The sequence below is a fragment of the Spodoptera frugiperda genome, chromosome 8 (assembly GCF_023101765.2).
Source record: "Spodoptera frugiperda isolate SF20-4 chromosome 8, AGI-APGP_CSIRO_Sfru_2.0, whole genome shotgun sequence".
In the NCBI taxonomy this organism is placed as follows: domain Eukaryota; kingdom Metazoa; phylum Arthropoda; class Insecta; order Lepidoptera; family Noctuidae; genus Spodoptera; species Spodoptera frugiperda.
Genome location: NC_064219.1, coordinates 118,877 through 144,725, shown reverse-complemented (window position 1 = coordinate 144,725; position 25,849 = coordinate 118,877). Strand labels below are relative to the sequence as shown.

General features: G+C 54.5%; 2 protein-coding genes across 2 annotated transcripts; one reads left to right on the top strand and one right to left on the bottom strand.

Annotated features, from left to right (window-relative positions):
* Window positions 1-135: 135 nt before the first annotated feature.
* On the bottom strand, window positions 136-16,379 carry LOC118275639 (structural maintenance of chromosomes protein 2). Its single transcript, XM_035593672.2, is given in 21 exon segments — window positions 136-1,361; window positions 7,196-7,405; window positions 7,475-7,690; window positions 7,815-8,015; window positions 9,031-9,225; window positions 9,315-9,543; window positions 9,620-9,832; window positions 9,918-10,060; window positions 10,126-10,347; window positions 10,414-10,560; window positions 10,639-10,712; window positions 10,832-11,015; window positions 13,013-13,188; window positions 13,284-13,532; window positions 13,535-13,610; window positions 13,763-13,919; window positions 14,012-14,133; window positions 14,202-14,312; window positions 14,540-14,701; window positions 14,827-14,976; window positions 16,055-16,379. Coding segments are annotated over 21 exon segments (3,519 nt in total). The 5' UTR covers window positions 16,223-16,379; the 3' UTR covers window positions 136-1,247.
* Window positions 16,380-16,644: 265 nt separating this feature from the next.
* LOC118275776 (nuclear pore complex protein Nup133) lies at window positions 16,645-25,825 on the top strand. Its single transcript, XM_050695641.1, is given in 21 exon segments — window positions 16,645-16,860; window positions 16,931-17,049; window positions 17,197-17,396; window positions 17,746-17,941; window positions 18,069-18,184; window positions 18,268-18,436; window positions 18,507-18,626; window positions 18,705-18,908; window positions 19,213-19,366; window positions 19,452-19,760; window positions 19,825-19,985; window positions 20,067-20,194; window positions 20,687-20,834; window positions 20,837-20,893; window positions 20,896-21,147; window positions 21,243-21,376; window positions 21,645-21,881; window positions 22,108-22,293; window positions 23,309-23,419; window positions 23,502-23,616; window positions 24,153-25,825. Coding segments are annotated over 21 exon segments (3,363 nt in total). The 5' UTR covers window positions 16,645-16,750; the 3' UTR covers window positions 24,290-25,825.
* Window positions 25,826-25,849: the final 24 nt, after the last annotated feature.

Genomic DNA, 25,849 nt, shown 5'->3' with positions numbered 1-25,849 from the left:
ATACAAGTGCCCACAGGCGGCACCGACCAGATCACCAATTTGGTGAACCGTCTGCAGACCATATTCGTAAAATAATAAGTGTGATGTTTTTGCTTTAAACGAGGAACCCAATACAAAATGAAATGAAAATGAATATCAATTATTAATATCATTTATTTTTATTAAAGAGCAAATAAAGACCATTTATACATCGTAATCTGTGCAGGTCTTCATAACCACCTACAGTACGCGCCGAGTTACTCATATCTTGGGCGTCGAACGAGTAATGTACCTTACTAATGTGTACTACGACGGTAAACTTACGTACCTATGTAAAACTATGTAATTCTTACAACTTACTTTATTTAATAATTTACAAATTTTCAAGGCACTGTAATCAGGTGATTTATCTAATCCGCAGAAATTATAGGTGAACATGCAATTAATGAACATCGGCAATAGTAATATGCAGAATAATGCAGAATAGTATAAATCACCCGTTTCTTTTTTTCAAAAGATTACATAAACAGTGCCGATTTCCGCAACTTACGTTTACGCTATACATACATTTTTTACGTTCAAGGAAACTAATGAACCGATTTTAATGAAACTAACACGCAATATAAGAAAACAATGACTTGAAATATAGTTTAAAACATTTTACTTTATTTTATTTGAAAATACTACCAGTTTATTACTAGTAAAGTAAGGTTACATTTATTAACATTGAGGATATTTCAAAATATACTTTAGGCCTCCAGGGCCATCCCCGGCGGCCGGGGACTTCTGTCTCGTCCGGGGTGCGGACTGCCTCGCCGATTGCCAAGAGTCCGACATAGTCTCTTCTGTTAACTTATTGGACGGTTTCCCCCTCCAAAAAGCCGACGAGCACTCAAACATGCATATCCCAATTTGTCTCTCGCTGTTTTTTTTTACTTTTTACGAGTATCGAAAGTGTGAGTATCAAGTTTCTTTTATATCGGTTTAGTAGTTTCCTTAAATTTGGATTGTAACATTTGTACCAAACTACGAACCGCGAAAACGGTTTTAATACAGTATGCTTAGTACGAGTTTCCTTTACGTTGAGCCGGCCAATCAGATCGCTAAACGTGCTCTCATTTCGATTGCTTTAAACGTAAAGCTAACTCGTACTAAGGATACAGATACATGTGTATCTTGTAGGACTAATAATAAATGTAATCCAAGATTGTTAGGAATAAATCATTAAATGCATGAGTCGGAACACAGCCGGGTGTAGTGCACCCAGCCTACCGCGGCGCGTTGGTGGTGCGCTGCACGGAGGACATGCCGTCCACGAAGCGCGTGCGGAACAACACGTTGGCGTTGTTGAACATGCCGTCCTTCAGCGACACTATGATGAACTGCAACAACAGGACGGGGTAGTACCGACAGTATGCAGTGTATTGCGTGCAGTAGTATAGTATAGTAGGTACCTGCGAGTTGCGGAAGTGCGTCCGCAGCATGAGTCCGATGTTCTGCGTGTGCGAGAGGTCGAGCGCGGCGTCCACCTCGTCCAGCACGTAGAGCGGCGCGGGCTGCCAGCGCAGTAGTATAGTATAGTAGGTACCTGCGAGTTGCGGAAGTGCGTCCGCAGCATGAGTCCGATGTTCTGCGTGTGCGAGAGGTCGAGCGCGGCGTCCACCTCGTCCAGCACGTAGAGCGGCGCGGGCTGCCAGCGCAGTAGTATAGTATAGTAGGTACCTGCGAGTTGCGGAAGTGCGTCCGCAGCATGAGTCCGATGTTCTGCGTGTGCGAGAGGTCGAGCGCGGCGTCCACCTCGTCCAGCACGTAGAGCGGCGCGGGCTGCCAGCGCAGTAGTATAGTATAGTAGGTACCTGCGAGTTGCGGAAGTGCGTCCGCAGCATGAGTCCGATGTTCTGCGTGTGCGAGAGGTCGAGCGCGGCGTCCACCTCGTCCAGCACGTAGAGCGGCGCGGGCTGCCAGCGCAGTAGTATAGTATAGTAGGTACCTGCGAGTTGCGGAAGTGCGTCCGCAGCATGAGTCCGATGTTCTGCGTGTGCGAGAGGTCGAGCGCGGCGTCCACCTCGTCCAGCACGTAGAGCGGCGCGGGCTGCCAGCGCAGTAGTATAGTATAGTAGGTACCTGCGAGTTGCGGAAGTGCGTCCGCAGCATGAGTCCGATGTTCTGCGTGTGCGAGAGGTCGAGCGCGGCGTCCACCTCGTCCAGCACGTAGAGCGGCGCGGGCTGCCAGCGCAGTAGTATAGTATAGTAGGTACCTGCGAGTTGCGGAAGTGCGTCCGCAGCATGAGTCCGATGTTCTGCGTGTGCGAGAGGTCGAGCGCGGCGTCCACCTCGTCCAGCACGTAGAGCGGCGCGGGCTGCCAGCGCAGTAGTATAGTATAGTAGGTACCTGCGAGTTGCGGAAGTGCGTCCGCAGCATGAGTCCGATGTTCTGCGTGTGCGAGAGGTCGAGCGCGGCGTCCACCTCGTCCAGCACGTAGAGCGGCGCGGGCTGCCAGCGCAGTAGTATAGTATAGTAGGTACCTGCGAGTTGCGGAAGTGCGTCCGCAGCATGAGTCCGATGTTCTGCGTGTGCGAGAGGTCGAGCGCGGCGTCCACCTCGTCCAGCACGTAGAGCGGCGCGGGCTGCCAGCGCAGTAGTATAGTATAGTAGGTACCTGCGAGTTGCGGAAGTGCGTCCGCAGCATGAGTCCGATGTTCTGCGTGTGCGAGAGGTCGAGCGCGGCGTCCACCTCGTCCAGCACGTAGAGCGGCGCGGGCTGCCAGCGCAGTAGTATAGTATAGTAGGTACCTGCGAGTTGCGGAAGTGCGTCCGCAGCATGAGTCCGATGTTCTGCGTGTGCGAGAGGTCGAGCGCGGCGTCCACCTCGTCCAGCACGTAGAGCGGCGCGGGCTGCCAGCGCAGTAGTATAGTATAGTAGGTACCTGCGAGTTGCGGAAGTGCGTCCGCAGCATGAGTCCGATGTTCTGCGTGTGCGAGAGGTCGAGCGCGGCGTCCACCTCGTCCAGCACGTAGAGCGGCGCGGGCTGCCAGCGCAGTAGTATAGTATAGTAGGTACCTGCGAGTTGCGGAAGTGCGTCCGCAGCATGAGTCCGATGTTCTGCGTGTGCGAGAGGTCGAGCGCGGCGTCCACCTCGTCCAGCACGTAGAGCGGCGCGGGCTGCCAGCGCAGTAGTATAGTATAGTAGGTACCTGCGAGTTGCGGAAGTGCGTCCGCAGCATGAGTCCGATGTTCTGCGTGTGCGAGAGGTCGAGCGCGGCGTCCACCTCGTCCAGCACGTAGAGCGGCGCGGGCTGCCAGCGCAGTAGTATAGTATAGTAGGTACCTGCGAGTTGCGGAAGTGCGTCCGCAGCATGAGTCCGATGTTCTGCGTGTGCGAGAGGTCGAGCGCGGCGTCCACCTCGTCCAGCACGTAGAGCGGCGCGGGCTGCCAGCGCAGTAGTATAGTATAGTAGGTACCTGCGAGTTGCGGAAGTGCGTCCGCAGCATGAGTCCGATGTTCTGCGTGTGCGAGAGGTCGAGCGCGGCGTCCACCTCGTCCAGCACGTAGAGCGGCGCGGGCTGCCAGCGCAGTAGTATAGTATAGTAGGTACCTGCGAGTTGCGGAAGTGCGTCCGCAGCATGAGTCCGATGTTCTGCGTGTGCGAGAGGTCGAGCGCGGCGTCCACCTCGTCCAGCACGTAGAGCGGCGCGGGCTGCCAGCGCAGTAGTATAGTATAGTAGGTACCTGCGAGTTGCGGAAGTGCGTCCGCAGCATGAGTCCGATGTTCTGCGTGTGCGAGAGGTCGAGCGCGGCGTCCACCTCGTCCAGCACGTAGAGCGGCGCGGGCTGCCAGCGCAGTAGTATAGTATAGTAGGTACCTGCGAGTTGCGGAAGTGCGTCCGCAGCATGAGTCCGATGTTCTGCGTGTGCGAGAGGTCGAGCGCGGCGTCCACCTCGTCCAGCACGTAGAGCGGCGCGGGCTGCCAGCGCAGTAGTATAGTATAGTAGGTACCTGCGAGTTGCGGAAGTGCGTCCGCAGCATGAGTCCGATGTTCTGCGTGTGCGAGAGGTCGAGCGCGGCGTCCACCTCGTCCAGCACGTAGAGCGGCGCGGGCTGCCAGCGCAGTAGTATAGTATAGTAGGTACCTGCGAGTTGCGGAAGTGCGTCCGCAGCATGAGTCCGATGTTCTGCGTGTGCGAGAGGTCGAGCGCGGCGTCCACCTCGTCCAGCACGTAGAGCGGCGCGGGCTGCCAGCGCAGTAGTATAGTATAGTAGGTACCTGCGAGTTGCGGAAGTGCGTCCGCAGCATGAGTCCGATGTTCTGCGTGTGCGAGAGGTCGAGCGCGGCGTCCACCTCGTCCAGCACGTAGAGCGGCGCGGGCTGCCAGCGCAGTAGTATAGTATAGTAGGTACCTGCGAGTTGCGGAAGTGCGTCCGCAGCATGAGTCCGATGTTCTGCGTGTGCGAGAGGTCGAGCGCGGCGTCCACCTCGTCCAGCACGTAGAGCGGCGCGGGCTGCCAGCGCAGTAGTATAGTATAGTAGGTACCTGCGAGTTGCGGAAGTGCGTCCGCAGCATGAGTCCGATGTTCTGCGTGTGCGAGAGGTCGAGCGCGGCGTCCACCTCGTCCAGCACGTAGAGCGGCGCGGGCTGCCAGCGCAGTAGTATAGTATAGTAGGTACCTGCGAGTTGCGGAAGTGCGTCCGCAGCATGAGTCCGATGTTCTGCGTGTGCGAGAGGTCGAGCGCGGCGTCCACCTCGTCCAGCACGTAGAGCGGCGCGGGCTGCCAGCGCAGTAGTATAGTATAGTAGGTACCTGCGAGTTGCGGAAGTGCGTCCGCAGCATGAGTCCGATGTTCTGCGTGTGCGAGAGGTCGAGCGCGGCGTCCACCTCGTCCAGCACGTAGAGCGGCGCGGGCTGCCAGCGCAGTAGTATAGTATAGTAGGTACCTGCGAGTTGCGGAAGTGCGTCCGCAGCATGAGTCCGATGTTCTGCGTGTGCGAGAGGTCGAGCGCGGCGTCCACCTCGTCCAGCACGTAGAGCGGCGCGGGCTGCCAGCGCAGTAGTATAGTATAGTAGGTACCTGCGAGTTGCGGAAGTGCGTCCGCAGCATGAGTCCGATGTTCTGCGTGTGCGAGAGGTCGAGCGCGGCGTCCACCTCGTCCAGCACGTAGAGCGGCGCGGGCTGCCAGCGCAGTAGTATAGTATAGTAGGTACCTGCGAGTTGCGGAAGTGCGTCCGCAGCATGAGTCCGATGTTCTGCGTGTGCGAGAGGTCGAGCGCGGCGTCCACCTCGTCCAGCACGTAGAGCGGCGCGGGCTGCCAGCGCAGTAGTATAGTATAGTAGGTACCTGCGAGTTGCGGAAGTGCGTCCGCAGCATGAGTCCGATGTTCTGCGTGTGCGAGAGGTCGAGCGCGGCGTCCACCTCGTCCAGCACGTAGAGCGGCGCGGGCTGCCAGCGCAGTAGTATAGTATAGTAGGTACCTGCGAGTTGCGGAAGTGCGTCCGCAGCATGAGTCCGATGTTCTGCGTGTGCGAGAGGTCGAGCGCGGCGTCCACCTCGTCCAGCACGTAGAGCGGCGCGGGCTGCCAGCGCAGTAGTATAGTATAGTAGGTACCTGCGAGTTGCGGAAGTGCGTCCGCAGCATGAGTCCGATGTTCTGCGTGTGCGAGAGGTCGAGCGCGGCGTCCACCTCGTCCAGCACGTAGAGCGGCGCGGGCTGCCAGCGCAGTAGTATAGTATAGTAGGTACCTGCGAGTTGCGGAAGTGCGTCCGCAGCATGAGTCCGATGTTCTGCGTGTGCGAGAGGTCGAGCGCGGCGTCCACCTCGTCCAGCACGTAGAGCGGCGCGGGCTGCCAGCGCAGTAGTATAGTATAGTAGGTACCTGCGAGTTGCGGAAGTGCGTCCGCAGCATGAGTCCGATGTTCTGCGTGTGCGAGAGGTCGAGCGCGGCGTCCACCTCGTCCAGCACGTAGAGCGGCGCGGGCTGCCAGCGCAGTAGTATAGTATAGTAGGTACCTGCGAGTTGCGGAAGTGCGTCCGCAGCATGAGTCCGATGTTCTGCGTGTGCGAGAGGTCGAGCGCGGCGTCCACCTCGTCCAGCACGTAGAGCGGCGCGGGCTGCCAGCGCAGTAGTATAGTATAGTAGGTACCTGCGAGTTGCGGAAGTGCGTCCGCAGCATGAGTCCGATGTTCTGCGTGTGCGAGAGGTCGAGCGCGGCGTCCACCTCGTCCAGCACGTAGAGCGGCGCGGGCTGCCAGCGCAGTAGTATAGTATAGTAGGTACCTGCGAGTTGCGGAAGTGCGTCCGCAGCATGAGTCCGATGTTCTGCGTGTGCGAGAGGTCGAGCGCGGCGTCCACCTCGTCCAGCACGTAGAGCGGCGCGGGCTGCCAGCGCAGTAGTATAGTATAGTAGGTACCTGCGAGTTGCGGAAGTGCGTCCGCAGCATGAGTCCGATGTTCTGCGTGTGCGAGAGGTCGAGCGCGGCGTCCACCTCGTCCAGCACGTAGAGCGGCGCGGGCTGCCAGCGCAGTAGTATAGTATAGTAGGTACCTGCGAGTTGCGGAAGTGCGTCCGCAGCATGAGTCCGATGTTCTGCGTGTGCGAGAGGTCGAGCGCGGCGTCCACCTCGTCCAGCACGTAGAGCGGCGCGGGCTGCCAGCGCAGTAGTATAGTATAGTAGGTACCTGCGAGTTGCGGAAGTGCGTCCGCAGCATGAGTCCGATGTTCTGCGTGTGCGAGAGGTCGAGCGCGGCGTCCACCTCGTCCAGCACGTAGAGCGGCGCGGGCTGCCAGCGCAGTAGTATAGTATAGTAGGTACCTGCGAGTTGCGGAAGTGCGTCCGCAGCATGAGTCCGATGTTCTGCGTGTGCGAGAGGTCGAGCGCGGCGTCCACCTCGTCCAGCACGTAGAGCGGCGCGGGCTGCCAGCGCAGTAGTATAGTATAGTAGGTACCTGCGAGTTGCGGAAGTGCGTCCGCAGCATGAGTCCGATGTTCTGCGTGTGCGAGAGGTCGAGCGCGGCGTCCACCTCGTCCAGCACGTAGAGCGGCGCGGGCTGCCAGCGCAGTAGTATAGTATAGTAGGTACCTGCGAGTTGCGGAAGTGCGTCCGCAGCATGAGTCCGATGTTCTGCGTGTGCGAGAGGTCGAGCGCGGCGTCCACCTCGTCCAGCACGTAGAGCGGCGCGGGCTGCCAGCGCAGTAGTATAGTATAGTAGGTACCTGCGAGTTGCGGAAGTGCGTCCGCAGCATGAGTCCGATGTTCTGCGTGTGCGAGAGGTCGAGCGCGGCGTCCACCTCGTCCAGCACGTAGAGCGGCGCGGGCTGCCAGCGCAGCATGCCCAGCACCAGCGACAGCGCCACCAGCGAGCGCTGCCCGCCCGACAGCTCGCCCAGCGACTCCTTCCACGACCCGTTGAACCCCACCTTCACCTGCCGGACCGACACCCGTTACTCTTGTCTGTCTCCCTACTCCGCGGTCGCACTCGCTGCTGTACCGACCTCGAGTCCGTCGAGCACGGTCTGGCCCTCGGGCGGCATGAGCTTGGCCTCGGCGCCGGGCAGCAGCGTGGAGAAGATGGAGCCGAAGTCCTTGTTGACCTGCTCGCACGCCGCCACCAGCGTCTTCCTCTTCTTCTCGTCCAGCTCCGCCATCACCTCCACTAACTTCGCGCGGTCTGCCTCCACTATCTGCTTCTTGTGCAGCAGTTCTTGGTACTGTCAAAAGTGCACGGTATCAGTATATTACCAAGGGAACTACACAAATAAAATAAACGTGATACCAAGCTGTCACGGCGCGCCTGCAGTAGGTGTGTGGCAGTATGTGCAGTATGTGCAGTACCTGCTCCTCCTCCTTGCCCAGCAGGGTATGGGCGCGCGCGTTGAGTCCCCTGGCCAGTCCGTCGCGGCGCGCCTGCAGCTGCTGCAGCCGCGCGGCGGCGGCGCCGGCCTGCCGCGCCTGGAAGTCGAAGATACCGCCCGGCGCACCGAAGTACGACCGCTCCGAACTGATCCACGGGTTCGCTTTTTCCAAGTTTGTAATCTGCAACACCATCGATCATCCATCATCAATCGGTACCTGAGTACATTAGTTATGTAATACTTAAATATAAAGCCATTTGTACCAGTATTTGCTCGCGTGACCCCGTGCTACCCCAAACGCCTGTACCAGTAGTTGCTCGCATGACCCCGTGTTACCCCAAACGCCTGTACCAGTAGTTACTCGCGTGACCCCGTGTTACCCCAAACGCCTGTACCAGTAGTTACTCGCGTGACCCCGTGTTACCCCAAACGCCTGTACCAGTAGTTACTCGCGTGACCCCGTGTTACCCCAAGCGCCTGTACCAGTAATTACTCGCGTGACCCCGTGTTACCCCAAGCGCCTGTACCAGTAATTACTCGCGTGACCCCGTGTTACCCCTAGCGCCTGTACCAGTAATTACTCGCGTGACCCCGTGTTACCCCAAGCGCCTGTACCAGTAGTTACTCGCGTGACCCCGTATTACAAGCGCCTGTACCAGTATTTGTTCGCGTGACCCCGTGCTATCCCAAGCGCCTGTACCAGTAGTTGCTCGCATGACCCCGTGTTACTCCAGGTGCTTGTACCAGTAGTTGCTCGCATGACCCCGTGTTACTCCAGGTGCTTGTACCAGTAGTTACTCGCGTAACCCCGTATTACCCCAAGCGCCTGTACCAGTAATTACTCGCGTGACCCCGTGTTACCCCAAACGCCTGTACCAGTAGTTGCTCGCATGACCCCGTATTACCCCAAGCGCCTGTACCAGTAGTTGCTCGTATGACCCCGTATTACCCCAAGCGCCTGTACCAGTAGTTGCTCGTATGACCCCGTAAAGCGCCTGTACCAGTAATTACTCGCGTGACCCCGTGTTACCCCTAGCGCCTGTACCAGTAGTTGCTCACATGACCCCGTGATACCCCAAACGACTGTACGAGTAATCGCTCGTGTGACCCGTGTTAAATAATAGCAGACATTACTAAATAAATGTCACCGAAACACAAAAGAAATCTAACATTAAAACTAACAGATTAGTCCTCACCTTAGCACGCAGTTCAGCAGCCTCAGTCTGCAGCTCATTCAGTCTGTATTCCAACTCTTGAATCTTCAGCTCGTGCTCGCCGTTACTTTTGTGCAATTTTTCCTTTTTCTGCAATAATCGCGAGATCTCCGTGTTGCGACTCGCTATCTCCGCCTTCTGGCTCTTTATGCGCGACTGTATGTCTTTGACTGCACTCTATCAGGGAACATAGAATTACAACAAGTGAGTAAACACAAAGCACGCGGTGGACAGTATGTACTATGTAGTAGGCGGTATGTACGTACGGCGGCGGCGCTATGTTCCGCGGCGGCCCGCTCGGCGTCCTGCTTGAGGCGCTCGGCGGCCGCGCTGTTCTCGGCCAGTTGTTGCTTACTGCTCGCCACGGCTTTCTCCAGCTCTGACACTTCGAGTTTCAACGTCTCGAGCTCCTGTTCGTGCTGTTTCCAAGAGTTGCTGTGGAATTCTGCATCCTTTTTAGCTTTCTTCAATGCTTCTTCAGCTTTTTTGAACTCCCTGTGAACAAGCAGACGGCGTGAGTAGGTGCGCGGGCCGCGCTACGGGGCGGCGAGTGCGGCGAGTGCGGCGGTACCTGTCGCGGTGTCCCTTGAGGTCGGCCAGCTTGAGCTGCAGCATGGCGGCGCGCGCGTCGGCGCGAGTGCGCGCGTCGTGGTCCCGCGCCGCGGCCGCGCCCAGCTCGTCCACGCGCGCGCGCAGGCTCTGGATCTCCTCGTGCGTCTGCGCGTGGGACGTGGTGGCCAGTCGAGCCTTGATCACGTCCAACTCGTGAGACATCACGTCGAACCTGTGGGACACGATCGTCAGTCGCTCTGTTGCTACGCTATATTATTATGTCGCCGTGGGTTTCACCGTGGTGACAGTGAACGCACTTCTGTTGGGCGCTGGTATGTCTTTCGCCGGCCTGCTGCAAAGACTTCAATTCGTCGTTACACCTCGACAGCTGCTGCCTTATCGCCTTGTGTTCCTCTTCGAACTTCTTGAGTTCTTGCAGCTGCATGAGCACGGAGCCCCCCTGCAAGCAGAGCCGCGGTCAGATCCTGCTGCAGTCCGGGGTCGCAGCGGGCGCGCTCGACTCACCTTGAGGCGCGCTCCGCCGGAGAGCGTGCCGGACGGGTCGAAGACGTCGCCGTCCAGCGTGACGGTGCGGCGGCGCACGGAGGGGTGGAACGTGACGCGCTTGGCCGTGTCCAGGTCGCGGCACACCAGCGTGGAGCCCCACACCCACGCCATGGCGGGCCGCAGCGCCGCGTCGAACTGCAGCAGGTCCAGCGCCAGCTGCACGTTGCCGGGCCCGCCGCCCTGCAAGCACAGCGCTGTACTCTGCCGCCCAGTGGCCACTGCTGGACACTAGGGCGCGCCACGTACGATCTGCTGCGCCAGCTCGACGGTGGCGCGGTCGATGACGTGTCCGTTGATCTTGTTGAGCGGCACGATGGTGGTCCTGTGCTCGAGCTGCCCGCGCTGCAGCAGGAGCTTGCTGGTCACCTCCGTGTCCACCACCACGTTGAACAGCTGCACACAGAGGCTACGTTAACTACCGTTCTACAATCGTAGTGTCTCTACTGCTCCATTTATTTATTTGTTACTTACGCGTCCTCCCGCTGCAGTTTCCAGAGCAGTACAATATATGGGGTCACGCACGTCTATTAATCTACAAATAGTGCCTGAAACCATAAACAGAATCAATCAATAACGATAATCGGTACCCTGTGCTCTCATTTCGTTCACGGTAAACCTCTGTACTCGGCAGTATTGAAACGAAATGTTTAGTAAATCCACATACCGTACACCCTCTTGTCATCGAATCCCGGTTCGGGCTTGGAGTAACGCAGCTTGCAACGCGCCAGGCGCGGCGCAAGCGCATCCACCTGGTCCCGCGCAGCTCGCTCGCGCCGCGCCAGGCCCCGCACTGTCTCAGCCAGCTCGGCCTCGCGCCGCGCCGCGCCCGCCAGCCGCGCCAACTCCGCCTGCCACACACATACTACAGCCTCGCACACACACACAGCGCCCCGCGCCCCCGCCCCCGCCCCCGCCCCCGCGCCAGGCCCCGCACTGTCTCAGCCAGCTCGGCCTCGCGCCGCGCCGCGCCCGCCAGCCGCGCCAACTCCGCCTGCCACACACATACTACAGCCTCGCACACACACACAGCGCCCCGCGCCCCCGCCCCCGCCCCCGCCCCCGCGCCAGGCCCCGCACTGTCTCAGCCAGCTCGGCCTCGCGCCGCGCCGCGCCCGCCAGCCGCGCCAACTCCGCCTGCCACACACATACTACAGCCTCGCACACACACACAGCGCCCCGCGCCCCCGCCCCCGCCCCCGCCCCCGCGCCAGGCCCCGCACTGTCTCAGCCAGCTCGGCCTCGCGCCGCGCCGCGCCCGCCAGCCGCGCCAACTCCGCCTGCCACACACATACTACAGCCTCGCACACACACACAGCGCCCCGCGCCCCCGCCCCCGCCCCCGCCCCCGCGCCAGGCCCCGCACTGTCTCAGCCAGCTCGGCCTCGCGCCGCGCCGCGCCCGCCAGCCGCGCCAACTCCGCCTGCCACACACATACTACAGCCTCGCACACACACACAGCGCCCCGCGCCCCCGCCCCCGCCCCCGCCCCCGCGCCAGGCCCCGCACTGTCTCAGCCAGCTCGGCCTCGCGCCGCGCCGCGCCCGCCAGCCGCGCCAACTCCGCCTGCCACACACATACTACAGCCTCGCACACACACACAGCGCCCCGCGCCCCCGCCCCCGCCCCCGCCCCCGCGCCAGGCCCCGCACTGTCTCAGCCAGCTCGGCCTCGCGCCGCGCCGCGCCCGCCAGCCGCGCCAACTCCGCCTGCCACACACATACTACAGCCTCGCACACACACACAGCGCCCCGCGCCCCCGCCCCCGCCCCCGCCCCCGCGCCAGGCCCCGCACTGTCTCAGCCAGCTCGGCCTCGACGTGGTCGCGCCGCGCCGCGCCCGCCAGCCGCGCCAACTCCGCCTGCCACACACATACTACAGCCTCGCACACACACACAGCGCCCCGCGCCCCCGCCCCCGCCCCCGCCCCCGCGCCAGGCCCCGCACTGTCTCAGCCAGCTCGGCCTCGCGCCGCGCCGCGCCCGCCAGCCGCGCCAACTCCGCCTGCCACACACATACTACAGCCTCGCACACACACACAGCGCCCCGCGCCCCCGCCCCCGCCCCCGCCCCCGCGCCAGGCCCCGCACTGTCTCAGCCAGCTCGGCCTCGCGCCGCGCCGCGCCCGCCAGCCGCGCCAACTCCGCCTGCCACACACATACTACAGCCTCGCACACACACACAGCGCCCCGCGCCCCCGCCCCCGCCCCCGCCCCCGCGCCAGGCCCCGCACTGTCTCAGCCAGCTCGGCCTCGCGCCGCGCCGCGCCCGCCAGCCGCGCCAACTCCGCCTGCCACACACATACTACAGCCTCGCACACACACACAGCGCCCCGCGCCCCCGCCCCCGCCCCCGCCCCCGCGCCAGGCCCCGCACTGTCTCAGCCAGCTCGGCCTCGCGCCGCGCCGCGCCCGCCAGCCGCGCCAACTCCGCCTGCCACACACATACTACAGCCTCGCACACACACACACACATACTACAGCCTCTCACACACACACACACATACTACAGCCTCGCACACACACACATACTACAGCCTCGCACACACATACAACAGCCTCGCACACACACACTGCGCCCCGCGCCTATTATAGTAGTAGGTAGCAACGCATCGGCGAGCTGACAACCCTAGCGATATAGGTATCGCGTTACTCAGCGCCAGACAGCGACAGAGCTATGCGTTAGAAGAGAGCGGCAATACTTAGGTGAATATCTCGGTAGGTACTGAGCGCTTATGCGAGCTGAATTGAACTTTGTTGCTTAGTAGCAAGAGTCTCTATTTCTATGAATTGTTACGGGAAGTGGTGCTTTTGTACTTGTACATATTATTCTGTGCTACTACTCCTACCTGTAGCTCGGCGAGCTGTGCCTCGTGGCGTCCGATGTTCTCCATGTCGCGCTGGTACTGGGCGCTGCTACTGGCGAACTCCCTCTCCAGTGCCTTCAGTCGATTCTCTGCATGTTTCTTCTCCATCGCACTCTGCGATATGCGAGTCGCCGCTTCTGACGCTTCTTGTTTAGCGGCTGAGGCGCAAAACAAAATGATTTATTTATTAAACATTTATGAAGGACAGGACTTACAGCTAAAAAAATCTGATAAAAATAACGTATGTACTCACCCATCAGCTGATCTTGCAGAGATTCCGAGGCACCTTCGAGTCCACTACTGACTTCCAAAAATTTCTGCTGGGCGTCCGCGAGCACGGCAGTGGACTGCTGGTGTTTCTCCCGCAAGGAGTCGAAGGTGGCCTCGACGTGGTCGAGTGCGCGGCGCTTGGCCAGCGCGGCCGCCTCGTCGTCGGCCAGCGCGCGGGCCAGCAGGCGCGCGCGCGCCTCGTGCGAGCCCAGCGCGTCGCGCGCCCCCGCGCCCCCGCCGCCGCGCGCCCCTCGGCCGCGCCCGCCGCGCCCAGCTCCGCCTCCAGCTGGCGCAGCGGGGCGCCGCTCTCCTGCACGCGATAGTTTACTTTGTGAGAATACATTGCCAATCATATCATTGTTACCCAAATACATAGCTGTATTCGACTTGTACATATGTACGACAATACGCGACACAAACTATAACCTGCCTGCAGTTGGGTACAAACAAACAAGAACATACCTCATCCACCTTCTTATTAAGTTCAGATATCTGTTTTTCAAAATCCTTGATATCTAGTTCATTTTGTTTTATCTGTTCTTTTTTACTCTTTACTTCATCTTCCACTTGTGTGAGTTTAGTTTCCGCCTCCTTAGTTTTCTCTTCTGCAGTTACATAACTGCAAACATAAAAATTTACATTAGGTATCTGAATTATACCTACTCCCACAATTTCCAAAATTACAAATACAGAAGATATTGATGATCTTACTTGTAAGCTATGTGCAGTCTAGTGAGATTTTCGAGTTCCCGTACAACTTTCTGATATTCTTGAAACTGAGCTCTTTCATCTTGTAGCTTTTGTAGTTTCGGTGCTATTGACTCTCTTATGATCTGAAACATCAATGTGTCAGTTTTAGTGTGAAACAAATGCCTAGCCATCTCTGAAGAACAGTACATACCTCATTAAGTTCCCTGAGTTTGGCATCTTTCCTCTCAATGGTCTTCTCTGCAGCTTGTTTCTTAGTCTCATACATTCGTGTACCAGCTGCCTCCTCTACCATAGCCAGGATCTGCAAACATCAACAATAAAATTGGGTATTATTTTTAAAACAAATTGAACGATTTGAGTATGAGATGAGTAATTGATTTCAAGAGGATGAGTGAGTACTCTTATTCATGAGCAGCATGCACAGTTGTAGTTGTTTTTATTAGTTGTAAGTCTTCCATGTACTAGAAATAAATAAACAAGAAAGTATATGTATTTGAAAAGATCTAAACTTAAAATTAGAGTACTGACCTCAGGAGGTTTCATGTTCAGCACTTTCGTGATCCTGCCCTGCATGATGAGGAAGTGAGGGTTGTTCACATTGAGCTGCACTGAGCAGAACATATCTGTCACTCGCTTGTTCTGAACATTCAGGCCATTCACTAAGTATTTGTTCTTGCCTCCCATTACAATCTGATTACAGAAAACACAACAACTTTCTATTATTATTATATATTTCAAAGAACAAAAGCATATCATATTATTGTACATATATCATACATCACTCCCAGTAAATATTTATTGTGATGACTCAGTACCTGTCTAGTAACGGTGAACTCTTCATGGGCTTCCAAGCCAATGGGGCACTGGTCCCTGTTTGTATTGTCAAATTTGATGCTCACAGTAGCCTTAGTAATGCCTGCTTGGCCATGTTTGTATATCAAATCTTGCAAACTGCCGGCACGCACCTTAAACAGTAACAATTACCATTGTTGTTATTATAATTTACTTTTACCCAAGCACCATAGACAAAACATGCCAGTGCTATCACTGCAAACATAAAAAAAACAGTACTGGGAGGACAATGAAGTCAGTGAGTATTCTGAGGAAGACGAAAGGTTTGAGATCAGCTCAGTAATACATTAGATAGCTCATCTCAACTCAACAAGGGTGAAATTGATTTTGAACAATTTCAATAATAGGTACTTTTAAAGTCTCGAGATTGAACTGAAGGCACCTTCTTCGCCAGTTACATATGGAACCACATGACAAACAAAGCAATTTATTATGGTACAAGCTCGCTCGCAATCTCCCAAAACCACTGCAAATCCTATAGTAGATACAACAGTAAAAACCGGAACACTGAAGTCTGACACATCCCAGACATGAATTGTATCTTGGATCCCACAATGAAATAAATCAGAAGAAATAATTAGAGAAGAAAAAAGATAGTTTCCGTCTCCACTTCCTTAGGTCACCTCCACATTCCTCTCACTTCCACTTCCTTCCAAATTTAATGCAAGAGGCAGAATGGCTCAAGTCTAGAGGCATAAAGATTGCACAACTGAGAGAAGCCCAGTCGTCAAGAACCACAGTAATGTGAATTATAACTAAATGAGTCCTATGTGTGAGCCATAAAAGGTATGGGAGAAACACCTAAATGCATGGAAATTAGTTCTAAATTCCACAAGGTCCATATAATAAAATACACCTGATGAGACAATTAAATTATCTAGCATAGTGCTACATTCACATTGCCAGAGACCACACTCCCAAAGTATGTGATGGGCGGATTAGCAAAGCTATTATCTAAATTGTTATAAGTATGAAAATCTATATCTACTATACTAATATACCTATATAAAGCTGAAGAGTTCGTTGGGTATTCCATTTATCAAGGAATTCTATAAAACACGCTACGATCGATATGAGCCGAGCAGCCGGGGAAACCGCGCGGGAATAGTTAGTACACAATAAACATTAGTATTGGAGGGAAAATCATAACTAACCTATTACAATAGAAAATATAAAAAAATTAACACTTACGTTCGTCAAATTTGAGATTCCTAGGACAAAACATATTGCATCCAGTATATTTGACTTTCCAGTGCCGTTCAACCCAGTGATAGCGTTGAATTCAGGATCAAAACCACTAATTTCCACACGATTTCCGTATGACTTAAAACCGTCTAACGTTATAGACTTGATATACATCTTGATATCGATCAATTCGGCGAAGGATTTATGGATTATCGCACTTTATGATCAATCAGTTCCATAAAAACCAACTCCTGAACCCGGGACAGGGAATCGGTAACCGTTGAAAAATACAATTTTGTTGACATTCGTTGAATTTGTATACTTCACTTCTACTATAATGTCATTTGACTTGACTTTGACTTTAGCTTGCGTCTTTGTAATGAAACGGAATAATGGAGCGACGTCCATTTCATTATTCTCTGAGTCTCTCTGTGTAGAATATTATTCTTTAAATCGCTATCGCTACTCTCAACCATTCGCGGCTAATTATTTTTCAACTGTGATAATTATTAAAAATAATTAAAAACGAAATTCTCGCCTCTAAAGAATTTAATCTGAAAAATTTTCATTTGGTGTTTACGTTTATCGAAACGTTTTATTGATCGATCTTTCAGTTTGACACTTTGAATTGAAATCATCTTTGCTGTTCGTTTCGGTTATTTTGCGTTTCTATTATTTCGAATTTTAATTAAAGTTATAATAATGGATTATAGTACTACAGGTGCAATGAGGAGTCCGTTTTCACCTCGAGTGAGGCAGTCTATCACGGGACGAAGGCCTATTTCGCTTTCGTCAGCAAAAAAGAGCCAAAGGTTTATACATAACCTATTATTTTTAAACATTATAAAAAAATATGTATTAAATGCGAAATGTTTCTCACAGTAAATTAATGCAGTCTACGGGTGAGCCAACTGGTGATGTAGTGTATAAGACTCCAGTTACCACTATAGAAACATACGGAATGCCCCTCCCTGTGATGGTCACAGAAGCCTTAACGTTTGGTAAGTACCTACCTGTTTACAGTAAGATTCTCTATTAATTATTATCAGAAGATGTAATTCAGTAGGTGTAGTGATAATCTTTACATACATGATTGTTTAATGGGAAGTAGTTAGGTAATAATGAAATGATTTATGTGCATTTTGCAGCGAGTGGTGAAGTGAGTGTCCGCCTGTCTGCGTGTGGGTGGTGCTGGGCGGTGTCGGGGCGGCGCGTCATCGCGTGGCCGCGCACGGCCGCCGCGCCCGGCGCCGCCACCAGCACCGTCGCTCGGGAACTGTCACTGCCACAAACTGATCTCGCACACAAAGCAGATTTGGTTGTACTCTTTTATACTGCCGGAGCTCAGGTTAGATTATTGTGGTACACAGGTAACTTGCCCACGAGCAAGTAATTCACTATAATACTTCACTATAAAAAATTGATACTTAAAACTCAGAGAGTCGGCTTCAAAGGAATCTGAAAAATCACAAACACCACTAGATACTTTTTACTCACTGTATATTATTTAATCTTTTTTGGACCAGATTGACGCTAAGGGTCATTGCTTGAATTTTGTACAGAAGTCAGATTGACACTAAACCTAACTAAAGAATTAATTAAAAAAACATTTTGACTTATTTTGAATTTGACAAGCTATACTGATAGCTTGTCCAACAAACACCACAATAATTATTCTATCAATTGTGCCTTCACAGATGCCATCTTGCATTGGAGTTTCTCCTGAGGGTACAGTTCGTTACTGGCCTTCAGTGGGCCAAGAGGGAGTGTACGTAGATGTATCATGTGAACTGGCTGGCCAGGAGTGTGAGAAGCTGGGAGACTACACACCCGAGGGCATAGTGCTGGCCACTACCACGTGTACTGTAGTATTGCTCAATCCAACTGAAGTCGGTATGTAAACAATCCTGTTTATTTGGATTTTTTTAAGAATGACCCCAGAAGAACTGTCTGCAAACAAAATGTTGAAACATTTTGAATTTGAGATATGAAAATAATTTAAGTACTATGTTATACACAGATGGACGCGCAACAGTGACGTGTCGTACTCTGCGGCCGCCCAGTGGCTGGCTCGGCGGCATCGGGCGCCGCGTGTCGCTGCTGTTCTTCGGGTCCATGCCTGCACATGCAGATACGGTGAGATATTTACCTCAGCATCCTTTGTGGTGGATGCTGTCATGCGCGTCGCTAGGATGTGATACAACGCGCGGCTATTACAGAAGCTGGTGGGCGTGGTGGTGCTGCCGGGCGAGGCGGGCGGCGAGCCCAGCATCGCGCTGGTGTCGCGGGGGCCCGCGCTGCAGCTGTGGCGGGGGCCCGACCTGCACGAGCACTCGCTGCGCCGGGCCCTGGGGGACGCACACGCACGCACACACCTCCCGCCGCACGGTACACACACACACACACACACACACACATCACTTACGATCTCTCTTATTGAAATATAACAATGTTACAGGTGACCCGAACAGCCTCGAGATCATGGCCCTGGATGTTAGAGCGAGTGGGAACAACGGTCTGCTTCTACTCATCGCTATTGTCAATGTCGCTCGCTCACCAGAAATGAGATACGGCATCGGTACTGTCCTTAATAAGTTAATAATATTGATTAATGAGATATTTAGCTGCGCAGTGGTATAAGTGTGTAACATTACAGCGCACGTGTGCGTGGAGGACGCGAGTGCCCCGCGCGTGTCGTGGTTGGTGCTGGCGCGGGGCGTGGCGGCCGCGCCCCCGCTGGGCCCGGCGGGGGCGGCGGGGGCGCCAGAGGAGGCGCGCGCCCCCGACGAGGCGCCCCGCTTCCTGCCGCTGCCGCAGCGCGCCCTGCTCTACACGTCCAAGTACATCGCGCTCGTCTCCAGTCAGTACCCACTCCTATATTTATCCTCATATTGTTCATGCTATTGATACTTACAAGTAAACATTAATAATCTCTAGTAACTTCCAACACTGATAATGATTTTTTGAAGCGAAATATTACTAGTAATGTTTTAATCTAAATCCGAAGAGTTGCCAAGCACATTGCGATATATGAAATATTTACAATTAAGCATAATAAATTCGTTTATTATAATTAACGTTTTCTTAAAATATATTTTCTATTTTTTAAATAGGTTTGACATTTTTTTTTTCCTTTGCGTAATATTAGAACATGGTTTTTCCAGCAACAATGTCGAACGACAAAGTGGATTATATAGACGTATCATCAGAAGGTGACAAGTTGTTAGGAGCCGAGCTGTGCGACGGAGTACCGCTCCTGTTCAGTCTGAAACACGGCGTGCTGGCCCTCAGCCAGCCCGACGCCATGCACAACACTCCGTGAGTACAGCTGACGCGACCCTTCACTACTGCCCTCTACCCATTTGCCATAGTACTGACACGAATACATCGGTCCCGTCGCCAGGTCGATGTGCGAGAGTCCGATGGGGTCGCCGTGTCCGTCCGACATGTACGACGGCAACCTGTCGCTGTACGAGATAGACCCGCACGAGGTGGCCGCGGTGGCGCGCGACGCGGTGGGGCGCCTGAAGACTGCCTTCCTGTTCCACGTGCGCCGCGACGCCGCCGCCAGCGCCGCGCTGCTGGCCGGCCTGCTGGCCGCGCCCGCGCCGTCCGCGCCGTCCGCGCCGCGCGACGTGGACGCCGACCTCGACCGCGCCGTGCTGCGCATCGCCTGCGACATGCTGGACGACGTGCCCGCCGGGGACCCCAGGTCAGTACCCGCCGGGGCCGGGCGGGGCCAGTGGCGGGCCGTAGTACATGGTCCCGTGCCGCAGGTGGAAGCAGCGCGGCGGGGCCACCACCGACATCTGCCTGGGCAGCTCGGCGGCGCTGCAGCTCGAGGCCCAGCTGCGGGACAAGCAGCGCGCCTTCGCACTGTTCTGCGACTTCCTGCGCAGCGTGGGCCTGTGGCAGCGACTGGGGCTCGTCACCACTGGTACACACACTACACACTACACGTACTTACTGCGTGTCGCGGACTCCGCTTGTACATCGTATCGTCGTTTGTTCCATTCAGAGTCGGGAAGTGTCGTCAGTACAGAGAATGCACTGGGCGAGCTGGCCGACCTGCTGAGTATGGCTATCGCGTTGAGGAAGCTGCAGCAGGGACCGGACGCGCAGCTCATCGACGCGGCCATCAACCAGGTGAGCAGGCCGCCGGTGGCACGTGACCGGGGGCCTTATACAATCTACATAGCTCCGTCCCTCTTGCACTGCTCAATGATCGACCATTCTGACACAATAGGCTACTTTCCTACTAGTCAAATTCAATACTTTTTTCGAAACGTCAAAAACGATATTTTCTATGAACTTTGTATGAAATAGTGCGTTATGACGTCATAAGTTTTTGACGTCAAATAGCAGACTTATTTCTAGAAATTTAGCTAGAAAAAATCGAAAATTAAATAGTTCATCAAATTTATGAATGAGAGTGTGATTATTTTTTAATATTTTATTGTATTGAAAAGTTGAATTAATTTATTTTTGACCGAGGATAGTACCCAATTGTAATAGCAGACTAAAGCCCCAGATTATGTGGAGCAGAAATTAAGCTGTGACGTAGTCCATCTCGTGGTGCAACCCAAAAACCAATCGAAGCCAAATCTAGGAACGAGTACAGTAACACACGTGCGGCAGGTGGTGTGCGGGGACGGCGCGCTGCAGGACGAGCCCGAGCTGGAGGCCGCGCTGGCCGGGGGCGCGCTGGCGCCCAGCGACGTCTGCTACCGCCGCGTCACGCGCATCGCACGCGTGCTGCGCGCCCTCGCGCGCGCCCCCGCCCCGCCGCGCCCCGCGCCGCCGCGCTGCATGCCGCCGCCACGCTGCGCGCCTTGCTGGCGGCATTGGGGCGCGAGCCCCGCGCCAGCGCCCGGCGCCGGCGTTGGGCCCGGGCGCGCTGCTGCCGGCGCTGGCGGCGCTGCCGCGGCGGGCGCTGGCGGCGGCGCGCGAGGCGGAGGAGGCGGCGCTGCGGGCGCCCGTGGCGGAGGCGGCGGCGGCGCTGGCCGACTGCGTGCTGTGGGACGCGGAGGCGCTGGCCGCGGACCCGGCCGCGCGCAGCGTGTACGAGCGCCTGCGACGGGACACCATACAGCCCTTCGGTACGTGCCGCCCTGGCGGCTCATAGTGGCTCCGACTTAGGAAATGTTGACAAAGGGACCACTAATGTAATTGTTGTGATAATATTATATTACAGTCGACGAAGGACAGACGGAGCGCGCCGCGGCCCTCGCTGAAAAGTTTAAGGACTTCGAGCTCTTGATAGAAATGTGCATCAACAACAATGATTTGGAAAGACTGTACTCGTACATCGAGAAATATTCAAATGAGGTGATTTCTTTATATGGTGCCTTCCACTATCGTACTGCTCATAAACATATTTACTAATGTTTTTTAAATGTTAAGTGTATATTTTTTTAAGTAAACATTTAGTTTTGGGTTCAATTGAACAAATTATATAATTTTGTATATCAATATAATGAAAGTAAAGTATATACATGCATATTGAATGAAAGAAAATAAGCATGCAATTGTTATGTTGATAATGAAAATAGCATGGAGTCAATATTTGATTCGATTCAAACGACTACAACCGCAGGGGTTCGCGGAGCGAGTGTTCGCGCGGCTGTGCGAGCGCGGGGGCGCGGGGCGCGCGCTGCTGCTGCGCGGGCTGGGGGCGCGCTGCGGGGGCGCGCTGGGCGCGTGGCTGGGCGCCGCCCCCGGGCGCGCCCCGCTGCGCGCGCTGGCGGCGCTGGGCGCGCGCCGGCCGGGCGCCGCGGCCGCCGCGCTGCTGGCCGCCGCCGACAACGAGCGGGACTCCGTGGCGCGCCTCACGGTACGGGGACACCGCTGTATACTGCAGCTCACGGGTTTCTTACACAAACACTCCAACTACATTAATAATGCTGAAAAGAGTATTTTGTTTTAATTCCACGGAGGTAGTGAATTTGGAGCATGTTCATACGTCAACGAACCGCAAGTAAACACACGTTTCGATTGAAACGAACCGCCTTATAAAGCCCAGCGTGCAGTGTATACAACCTGTCCCCTGTGTCATACAGACGACGGCGTCCCTGGGCAAGCTGTGCGCGGTGGCGGCGGACGACGAGGAGTCCCCCCTGGCGCGGGCACTGGACGCGCGCCTGGCACTGGCCGAGCAGCACCACGCCCTGCCGCGGGCACTGCGCAACCACCACGGCCTGCCGCACGGGGACTGTCCCGTGCTGCCGGCCGAGGATCTCATACAGGTACACTGCGCAACCACCACGGCCTGCCGCACGGGGACTGTCCCGTGCTGCCGGCCGAGGATCTCATACAGGTACACTGCGCAACCACCACGGCCTGCCGCACGGGGACTGTCCCGTGCTGCCGGCCGAGGATCTCATACAGGTACACTGCGCAACCACCACGGTCTGCCGCACGGGGACTGTCCCGTGCTGCCGGCCGAGGATCTCATACAGGTACACTGCGCACCACCACGGCCTGCCGCACGGGGACTGTCCCGTGCTGCCGGCCGAGGATCTCATACAGGTACACTGCGCAACCACCACGGCCTGCCGCACGGGGACTGTCCCGTGCTGCCGGCCGAGGATCTCATACAGGTACACTGCGCACCACCACGGCCTGCCGCACGGGGACTGTCCCGTGCTGCCGGCCGAGGATCTCATACAGGTACACTGCGCAACCACCACGGTCTGCCGCACGGGGACTGTCCCGTGCTGCCGGCCGAGGATCTCATACAGGTACACTGCGCAACCACCACGGTCTGCCGCACGGGGACTGTCCCGTGCTGCCGGCCGAGGATCTCATACAGGTACACTGCGCAACCACCACGGTCTGCCGCACGGGGACTGTCCCGTGCTGCCGGCCGAGGATCTCATACAGGTACACTGCGCAACCACCACGGCCTGCCGCACGGGGACTGTCCCGTACTGCCGGCCGAGGATCTCATACAGGTACACTGCGCAACCACCACGGTCTGCCGCACGGGGACTGTCCCGTGCTGCCGGCCGAGGATCTCATACAGGTACACTGCGCCACCACCACGGCCTGCCGCACGGGGACTGTCCCGTGCTGCCGGCCGAGGATCTCATACAGGTACACTGCGCCACCACTACGTCTGGTGACAATTACACATTTACAGACAACAAAATGTAATACATAGGGTTGCACACAATATAACTCAATCATTGTTATAACAGTGTGCATACAATTTGTCACAGCTACACCATAATGTACTGATGACGCGTTGTCTCCCAACAGATGTACATCGACTCGGACAGCAAGGAGCTCACGGAGTACGACTACAAGAAGGCGCTGGACCTCACAGACTTCGTGCAGGACATGGAGAGGCGGGACGACCTGCGGCTCAGGGTGTGTATGTGTGTGTGAGTGCTGGCCGACGATTGGTCGGCGTGGCGCGGTATGTGTATGTGCAATATATGTGTGTGCGTAGGTGTGGTGTGCGTGTATCCTGGCCGACGATTGGTCGTCGTGTCGCGTGGATGCGCCGGCGCAGGAGCTGTCCGACAAGATGTTCTTCCGGCTCATTGACCTCGTGCATCTCATGGGTGAGCCTACACTTTGTTCACTTTATTTTCTTTCCTATATTGTTTAGGTAAAATGTAATTATTTGACTGCCTCGTTGGCCGAGTGGTTGCAAGTGCGACTGCCGGGCAAGGGGTCTTGGGTTCGATTCCCGGGTCGGGCGAAGTATTACTGGGCTTTTTTCGGTTTTTCGAAAATTTCTCAGTGGTAGCACGGAGTCTGGAAATGTGCCCGGTATATGGCAATAGGCTCACCACCTATTACATGGGACTTATAACATTAATTGTGAAAAGTGGGTGTACACAGTGGCATTACGTGCCATAACGTGCACCTCTGCCTACCCCTTCGGGGATTAAAGGCGTGACGATATGTATGTATGTATGTATGTAATTATTTGATGGTGGTGCTCACACAAACGTAATTAAATAACCATCAATACATATAGTATACTAGTGTGTGTCGGCGCCGACCTGTACGTATAGTGGCATGTACTGATTGACGGGAAAGTTCATAGCAGTGAAGAGTAGACAGCAATGTACCGTGTCCATGTTGCCGGCAGGCGCGGACCTGCAGCTGCTGCTGCCGGCGGCGGAGGACGTGCTGACGGCGCCGGAGCTGGCCGAGCTGGCCGGGGACCCGCGCGTGCACTACCTGCTCAAGTACGGGTACCAGTGTCTCGGACACGACCACGCCTGACCGCGCGATATTTTGTTAAGTAAATACATTTGTAATGAAACAACAACAGACATTGTATTGTTGTTATCGTCTTCAACATCGTAATGTCTAATAATTTAGATGTATGGTAATAGCTGAGCGTAGCAGCGGTAGCTATGTCATAAGTATAATAATATTGTAGCGGAACATACACATACACACTGAGCTCGTGCTGCATCCTAAGTGTACAGAGCTATGCAGCGCATCTTGAGTTTGATTTCATTTTGTTTTTAGAATGTTAGAAAATATTTTTTTATAACATGCATTCAATACACCTAATTACGTAGTTGACAAGGGCCAAACTACCAACAGTGGAAATGGTATAGATGAAATAAATAATAGATAAGTTAGTATAGTGCATAAGTAAGCTAAGGGTTCCCACTACGGCTGGGTTATCGAACCGCGTCCGACTGACATCCCTGACTCGACCTACACATGGAGCCGAGAGTGTCAGTCGCATTGCAACTACTATAACTCACCATTCGATGATGTACGTGCAGACTGATCTAGATTGTAACTAGTGTTAGGGCGGAGCTTGTCTACAGGAGTCCGGGGGCCTCTACTCCGCCGGCCATACTCGCGCCGGTACTGTCCGCTCGGCCTCGGCCCGTAGTGCGCAGAGAGAACTGACATAACGAAAGAAGGTGAAACTCACATCACATCACCATTAGCCATTGTTCATACATTTGATTGGAGTGCCCTCGCATTATTTGTAGATAAACTCCGAAACAAAAATATCTAATGTATGCTTATTATTTAATAATGTAAGTATACTAATATACGTAGTTACGACTTGCTGCGATAGTTCGTGGCGACTACAGTACGGTGCAACTAACTTACTACTCCGTACACCACTCGAGACTTGATGGTAAACTTGTTAGATAAATGTGGGCAAATTCTAATTATATACATATTTTATATTGGAATATTGTGTATCTCCCGTCCGACACGGACGTTGTACTGATTAAACAACAGTCTGAAGCCGCAAATCACGGAGAGCAATAAAATGTAAAACTTGAAGACTGTTTCCTTTACAAGTTAAAGTTTCAGCAATAGTAAGTATATTTTTTTAATGAATGGAGTTATGAAGTGTGAATGAGTATTGATGAAAGTAGTAGTGAGTGCAAGCGGTCGGGGCTCGCGTCGGCCCACACTTTATGTAGTCGGTAGTTTCTTAGTTCTCGGTAATAATCTGCAAGGTATAACAAAAAATATTTAAACTTCAAAAACTAGTGCTTAGCCCTGTGTAATTGTACTTACGTCTTAAAAAGCTTCCACGCTGCTCCAACATAATGAAATAATTAAAGATTTTTGTGTATGTGTAATGAATATGTTGTTGTTTACTTATTTGACATGTCTAAACCTTAACAACAGCTTATGTGTATTATCATTTCTGCAAAACAGAATTATGTAAATATAGTGTATTGTTTAATTGTGATTAATCCTTGTTATGTTAAAAGTTATCTTTAAATAATATTGTTGGTGTGATTTTGATTTCAATAAAATTTGTAAAGAAAATGTGTTGCGTATTATTTTCCCGCC